Source organism: Pterocles gutturalis, unplaced genomic scaffold (genome assembly GCF_000699245.1).
Source record: "Pterocles gutturalis isolate BGI_N339 unplaced genomic scaffold, ASM69924v1 scaffold47640, whole genome shotgun sequence".
Lineage (NCBI taxonomy): Eukaryota > Metazoa > Chordata > Aves > Pterocliformes > Pteroclidae > Pterocles > Pterocles gutturalis.
In genome coordinates, this window is record NW_010145057.1 from 11,282 (window position 1) to 18,686 (window position 7,405).

Here is a 7,405-nt window from a genome sequence, read left to right on the forward strand (position 1 = left end):
CTGTGAAGTTTTGCAAACCCTTCTGTGTTGCCTTCTTCCCCTGCGGTGCTGCAGGTACTTCTCCCTTCAAGCCACGCATCCGCTGGGGTTTGATGACTCGGTGAGGTTAGAGATCGAATCCAACATCTGCAGGGAAGGTGGTCCTCTCCCCAACTGTTTCACTACTCCCTTACGGCAGGCGTGGACTACCATGGAGACGGTGAGATACCTTCTTCAGAACGGTTCTGACAGTTAGTAAAGATGATGTGGAGATTCTGCAGCATGTCAAGTGTCCCCTTCAGCATCTCTGACTTGTCCTGTTCCTTTACTGGCTTCGTGTTTACCTGGATAACATAACAACTTCAGTAAAATTTGCTAGACTATGCTCCCCAGCCTGATGTGAAAAGATACCACCCACTGGCTTCTGTTAATTCTCTGTGAAATGTTTGTCTCAGGTGTTTATTGAATTTTAATGGAAATAACAGAATTTCCTCCCATGTGAATTGCTATCAACAGCTTATTATATATCTTTAGAGAGTTTTCCTTCCTGCCAGTAGCAGTTGTTTGCAAGTCTAATACCAGTGGTGTGGCTGGTAGTGTAACTCTGGGGTACCTAGATACTAACGTATTTTAAAAGTATTAAAGTAGTGATATCAAAGTATTAATGATTTGATTCTGGAGCTGCTGATGGTTTTTGGACAGCGTAGCAAAGTAACTGTAGGCCTAGTGGGTCGCCAGGTCTTTCCAGAGGGGAAAAAAATCTGAACTTCAGTTCTAGTTACTGGAGGATTTGGTTAATTCATAGTTACTTTTGTTCATTTTGCAGTAGGATTCAAATGTAAAGCTTTACTTGTGTACCATCTACACAAGGACTTGGATGTTTGTGTGTCCCTTCTGCGTGTCCCTTTTGTTCTGCAAGTGATCTACAGCGATTGTGCAGACCAGCCTTGATTAAAGGGGATGCCTTCTTCTGTCTCTCAGGTTTTTTTACCTGGTTTCTTGTCCAGCAACCTTTACTACAAATACTTGAATGATCTCATCCATTCAGTACGAGGAGATGAATTTCCAGGAGGAAATATTGCACTGAGCATTCATGGCCCCGGTAGCTCTCCTGATGGCGATTCGATAGGGGGCCCGGACGGCTCTGCCTCCCAGGTATGAGTTTCGTGGTTTGATTCTGTTATAGGAAATGCTGCAGTCGCTTTTCTGTATCAATATCAAAATTTGTAAGCTGTAAGGAAACATCTTGTAGTTTGAAGCTTCCCATTCCACTTCAACAGTAAAGCCTGTGTCTTAGGCCACATTTATTCTACCTGCTGAGTTCAAACAGTCTTGGCATGGAAGATTATCTGTCACATTTGTTGTACCCAAAGTCTTGTACTGCTTTTAGTTCTTTGCATCAAAGTTATGTTTTTATTAAGTTGTTAATATTCACTGAAGACTGTTTCATGTAAGAATGCTCTTTATTAGAAATAACATTTTTTATCAATAGCATAGTTATAACTTTAGGCAGAAATTGACCCTTGTGAATGTGCTATAGAATTTAAATATAAATATGTGAGTTCTATATGCTCAGTTCTAATAACATGTCAGATCTCCTGCCCTGAAGAGTCCACTCAGTTCTAGGGCTTCAGGCATCTGTCAACTCACACATACAGCAGCGACAATTAATATCTGACCAGGTGGCTTTTTGCTAGTTCATCTCAGCAGACTTTTCCCTACTGTTGTCCTCGAGTTAGCTAGTATGGCTGGTCAGATAGCAACTGGCCAGACTCCTGGCCTTCCCAGCAGAGCGCTCTGACACTTGGTATTACCACCAAGATGCTCTGAGCTGGGACGTGATACCTGAATTTTGTTTGCATGGATATAGCTTCATGTGAAGCTGGGCATCAAGTCCATTGCTGGGTGAGGCATTCTGATTGTTAAGCATGGTGTGGCTGCTGCTTCGCTGTGTTGTGTGGAAACAAGAATGTGACTGAGCTCCTTCGGCTCTCTTACCCTTCCGGAGTCGTTGAGAAATGCCCGCTGTGTGTTTGCTTTGCACGGAGCCCTGGTTGCGGGCCAGCATCTTTCTTTTTTTATTGCCTTTCGTGGTGCTGCTTTCTGAGAGCTGTGTTCCTGTGTGGGCCTGGCCTCAGAAACAGGCAGTGGAGCTTGTTGAAATGGAACTCAGCTTGACGCCCTGAAACCATCCCAGTAATGTCAGAGAGGTGTTTTTAACCAGGAGTTGTGTGTTCCAAAAATTCTAGCTTTGCTTAATTCAGATGGGAAAGAAGAGAGGATAAGCAGATTCTAGCTTATCTGTAACCAGGCCAGCGTGCAAACTGCAACCCCAGCTGAGAGCAGAAAAGCTAAGCGAGAGCTGCTTCTGCTGAATTGCCTTTACTGAATGCTGCAGTGCTACCAGGGGTTTTAAATCCAGTATCTCGACCAACAGTATTGCTGTACTGCATATCAAGCAACTTGGAAGCTGTACTACCTACTTGTGATATTTTTAAACCTCCTAATTTGCAAGTAGGAAATATTTCCCCCCCTAGTTGCAAAGTGGTGAATGAAATCTGTGTTTTGACCTTCTTGAAACGTACTGCTGCTTGATAGTCTGAGCAGGAGAAACAGCTGGTAACTGGTTTGCTGCGGCAATTTAAGAAATGAAGTGCTGCATTTTGTGGCGTGCGTTCCTGCTTATCTGAATAGGAGAATCTCTGGGTCTCTGCATATTTTTGCATAAAGAACAGCACTTACGCAGAGCAGCAGGTTCTGTGTTAAGGTGCTAATAGAATGCTGTGCATTTGTGCTCTCCCTGCTGTTGCTCTGATGTTTGCTTGGCTTTTTCCATAATCTTATATAAACACTCCAGGTTAAAAGATAAATGTTTGTTCTCGGGGTATGGGGAAGCATAGTGTGTTCAGGAATTGCTTACCAAGTGCTTGAGAGGGATGAGTGAAGCTGCTGCCGCTTTTGCGGTGGTTCAGTGTTATGTACTCACAAATAATTTGCATGTGTGCACAGATCTCTTCAATCGATAATGCTTAGCAGTCCTTACACATACGTGTGCTGACCTGTACATTGTGTCTTTAGCTCTGTTCATATAACTTTATCATGCTCTGTTTAAAAACAGTGTCATACTGAGTTAGGAATTTGTCACTGTGCAGATGCACTCTAATTCTTTTATGCTTGCTTAGAGACTGCAGGGAGGTTTGTCTAAGTGTAAAAGCACTAAACCAGCAGTTTTGTTAAGAAGCCATTAGTTGTCTGCCTTGGGCACTAATACTTAGATTTTTTTATTTGTAGTCCAATGTCAAAAAGGCTAATGTTAAAATCCTGAAAAATTTTGATGAAGCAATAATTGTAGATGCTGCAAGTCTGGATCCAGAATCTTTGTATCAACGAACATATGCAGGGTAAGGTGCATTCAGTGTATCTCATTCTTTCTAGTTGTGTTTTACCTCTTTCACTTTTGCTGTGTCCTCCTGCACTGAGACTAGGCATAAATGCAAGACGTTGTGGTCTTGGTACATCTTAATGTTTGAAAGTAAATCTATTCTAATAGTGTGATTTAACACCAATGTCATAGTGAATGTTTTTCTGATCAGAATGGCAGACAGAAAAATATTTCCAATTGGTTTTTTCTCTTTCTCCTAGTTATTATTCCTCTTTGACTCCAAAATACAGCTAAGTAGTTCCTATTTGGGGTTGGAACAGAAGAGAATGAGCTCAGGTGCCTTTGATATCGTAATGTGCAGCTTTGATTTCTCCCTACCCCCATGGTAGAGAAGGGCTTATACTTAATTTCTTTAGCAGATTGTGCAACTATTCTTCTGTTTCTCAAGTTGCTCTTTGTTATAAAGTTCTTCTGCTCTGTGTATCTCGAACAAGAATTCTTTGTTTCTGTAGCTACCGTGCTTTTCTATTGCATACCAGTCTTCTGTCCTTTTATGTACTGTAAACTGTTTTCTCCCCAATTCCATGTGTTTATGATAGTGTAGAGCACTTGCTAGGACTGCCTGTTGATATTGCAGGATTGAGTCATTGAAGCATTTACCCTCTTGAGTTTCTAGAAGAATTTTTGAGATACACTTTGAATTCAGATACGTGAGAAGAGCGGGAGATTTTTCCCAGTGTATCAATTTTAGGTGGAAAAGGTGGTAACTGGTAAAATGCCAGTCTTCTGACACTAGTGTCTTTATTGTGGTGGCTTTTTTGTTTTCCTGATGGTAACTTTCCATAGTGTCAAAGTTCTCTTGGTGACCTGTGTGGTTCTTTTATTCCTTCTCTCTTCAGGAGGATGACGTTTGGACGAGTCAGTGACCTGGGACAGTTTATCAGAGAATCTGAACCAGAGCCTGATGTCAAAAAGTCAAAAGGTTTGTTTTCCTCTTCACTTCTGTAAACATCTGCAGAACTGCTCTTTTCCTTACTGCATTCAAGATAAGCAAGATTCTTGACTCTTTCCAGATCTGTTTTAAGCCAAACAGAGATGCTTAGGTGACTGTCCTGTACTGAGGCAAAACCCATCTCTGGCCCAGTGTCCTAGCCAAATTCTGCTTTTCTGGTCCAGCTGGACTCCTGGGAGCATGAGCAGCCTGTGGGAGTTGGAGCTGTTGATGGAACCTGGCAGAGATGAAACCCACTAGCCGCTGAGCTGATGATCACACCTTCAAAGATTTTGGTCTTGAGATGAAAAAACTTTGGCTCTCCACATGCTTCCCGGCCAGTGTAGGATCTGCTGTTAATGCTGCTTTTCAGCTCTGGTGAAGAGGAATGGTTCAGGCTCTGTGTCTAACGAACCACGGTTCCACCTTGGCTTTCATGCCACTTTTCTGTGTTCTCGAACGCTGGCAGTGCAAACACTTCAGAAGGATGGAAGGAATTAGCTTTTATAGAGGTGTGCCACAGAGTTTGCTAATCCACCTTGCTTGCTGTTTTTTATCTCAACTAGGGTCCATGTTTTCACAAGCAATGAAGAAATGGGTTCAAGGAAACACAGATGAGGTGTGTCCTCTTTTATGTTGTCCCTGTGGCTTGTTTTACAGCGTAGATTAGGGAAATGAAGTATTGAAGTGCTTAATCGTGGCTGTTTCTCTGAGTATCTTTCTGAGGCACCAAGAACTGTCAGACGCCATGCGCTAAATATAATTTTATTGCATGCATGTGTGAAACTAGCTTGATTTTTGCCGGTGCTTGCTGGTTTAACTAACACAGTCATTAGCTGTGTGCTTGCAGTCAAGGGTTTTCTTCTTATGGTGTTGTAAGATATATCTAGAAATAGGAGTGGAGCTGCTGTTCTTTGTTTTTTTACTGTGAAGTGATGGCTGTACATGGAGTACGAGCTGCATTTTTTCCCCTCAGAGGGGCTTGGACAAGTCCCCAGCCATTAAGTTTAAAAACTTTACTAACTCCTGGAAGTTGCATCAAGCCATAAATATTCATGGTAATTGAAGTTAGTGCTGTACTTGGAAACCAGGCACATTTCCATGAAGGGAGGATGCATTTACCACAAGTCACGAAGTTGTGAAGGTTAACTGCATCTCCAAGGCTGAGAGGACTGTATTTTTATTTTAAGAACTCAAAGCTATCTGTATTTTGGGTTTTTTTTTCTATGGCAGGCTCAAGAAGAGATGGCTTGGAGAATAGCAAAGATGATAGTCAATGATGTTATGCAGCAGGCGCAATGTGAACAGCCTTCGGAGAAGGTTACGAAGGTAAGGGAGTGGGAAGGCTCCTGTCTTTATCAGACTGTGGGAGGAGCAGAGCTCCCACTGGCCTTTCTAGTGCCTGTGAAACCGATGCTGGTAAGTGTTCAAACTTGCATAGTGTGATATGAAGAAGCAAAGGTTGGAAGCATTTCAGCCTACACATGACGTAGGAATTTCTCAACAGATAGCGGTAGTGGTTCTCCTGTGCAAAACTTTGTTCACTTTGAGTCTTTACAAACTGCCTTAAGCGTGATTTGTGTCACAGGATCAATAATGTAATTCCTCATTTGAGTTCGCACTTGCTGTTTCATGTTAGTGAGTGCTGGTTGTTTACCTAAAGTGTTAGTGAAACTCAGCAGCTGGAAGGTTGTCCTGTTGGGTGCATGGATTGACACGGTGCTGTGTCTACACTGCTTAAAAAAGACATGGCAGCCCTGCCCGCAGGCTGGTGGTTCAGTGTTGTAGATTCTTGGTTGGCAACTTTGTTGTTGTACAAGTGCACATGTTCAAACAAGAAAAAAAAACCCACCAAAAACCAATTCTGAGGCAACGGTTAGATTTTGTGAAATAATAATGACAGGAGTTTACCAAGTTAATAGCTGGTACTTCTGACTTCCAGGCATCTGACTGTTTTAAATTAGCTTGCACTTGTTTTAATTATTGAAGGTAAGTATGTGCCAAAGCCCAGCGACAGACCCGAATGGATGGATCCATAGTTTCACTGTGACTTTTATTTTTAATAGAGCAGTTATATTTAAATGACTGGTATAAGGATTTCACTTAACAGCTTGGCTGCAAATGATGTAATTCCAGTCTGGGTAGATGAGAAGGTCTCTCAGCACAGTATTTAGAAATATCAAGTGGCTGCAGATGCTCTGGATTCAATTAAGCAAGTATGGTTACAGTGATTGCAATGTTGAGTGTGTTGTGGGATTAGGTGTTTTTTTTTCTCTCCCAAACTCATAAGCATACCTGGATTCAACATTTTTGAACACAAAATGTCTTTCTATTGAGCAATTACCTTCTATGTTTTAGGTTAAACTGAACTCTAACCCTGATCTTCCTTTTCCAGCTATGATTTTAGAAACACCAGAACAGAAGAACTGGTTTTCTGCTTCACGAATGAGTGAACTTTCCCTTTTGGTGGATTCTTTAACACAGCCAATAAAAACAAAGCACTGTTACTCTAACCGCTGAAATCTCCCTCGTTTATAAGGAAGAATTACAAAGAAGCAATCCTGCACCTCCACTGTAGAGCGTGAAGAAACACTTTTTCCTGTTGTATGTGGCATTCACAATAATGATGGTTTTTAAAGAGATGAAGACGCAGTTTACGGATGTGTCACTGAGAAATGGTGATCGACTTCACAAATACTTGACCCTGTCTCAAAAAGACTTTTAAGCAAACTCTCTGGAATGGGACACAAGCCACAACAAAGAGGGGAAGGTTTTGCTGTAGTTTCTAGTCCTGCTACTTGTAATTTTTAAACACATAGTTGGAAAGGCCATGGGGTACGTCCCCAGCATTGGCCATTGGAGAAATGAACCTGAAATGGTGAATTCATTGGCAGTGAATGACCTAAAAATTCTAGGTTTTATTTTTTCCTTACTTGAAATTGATGCGTATTCAACTGTAAAATAAATGTATTTTACTTCATAACTACATTAACTTTGAAGGCAGCATAGAATGATCAGGAGCGAAGCCTGGACAGTGTAACTCTTCCTTGTCG

The 7,405-nt window shown here is 41.7% G+C and overlaps 1 protein-coding gene across 1 annotated transcript in view; it reads left to right on the forward strand.

The window, feature by feature from the left end:
* The window catches only part of AKAP10 (A kinase (PRKA) anchor protein 10), a gene marked incomplete at its 5' end in the record, with an annotated part of 14,991 nt that extends 7,794 nt beyond the window's left edge, over positions 1-7,197 (forward strand). Inside the window, 7 exons of the mRNA XM_010085271.1 lie at positions 55-199; positions 961-1,134; positions 3,271-3,380; positions 4,261-4,343; positions 4,919-4,971; positions 5,586-5,681; positions 6,748-7,197. Of these exons, the coding sequence (XP_010083573.1) occupies positions 55-199; positions 961-1,134; positions 3,271-3,380; positions 4,261-4,343; positions 4,919-4,971; positions 5,586-5,681; positions 6,748-6,753 (667 nt within the window). The remainder of the gene's footprint in view (positions 1-54; positions 200-960; positions 1,135-3,270; positions 3,381-4,260; positions 4,344-4,918; positions 4,972-5,585; positions 5,682-6,747) is intronic.
* Positions 7,198-7,405: the final 208 nt, after the last annotated feature.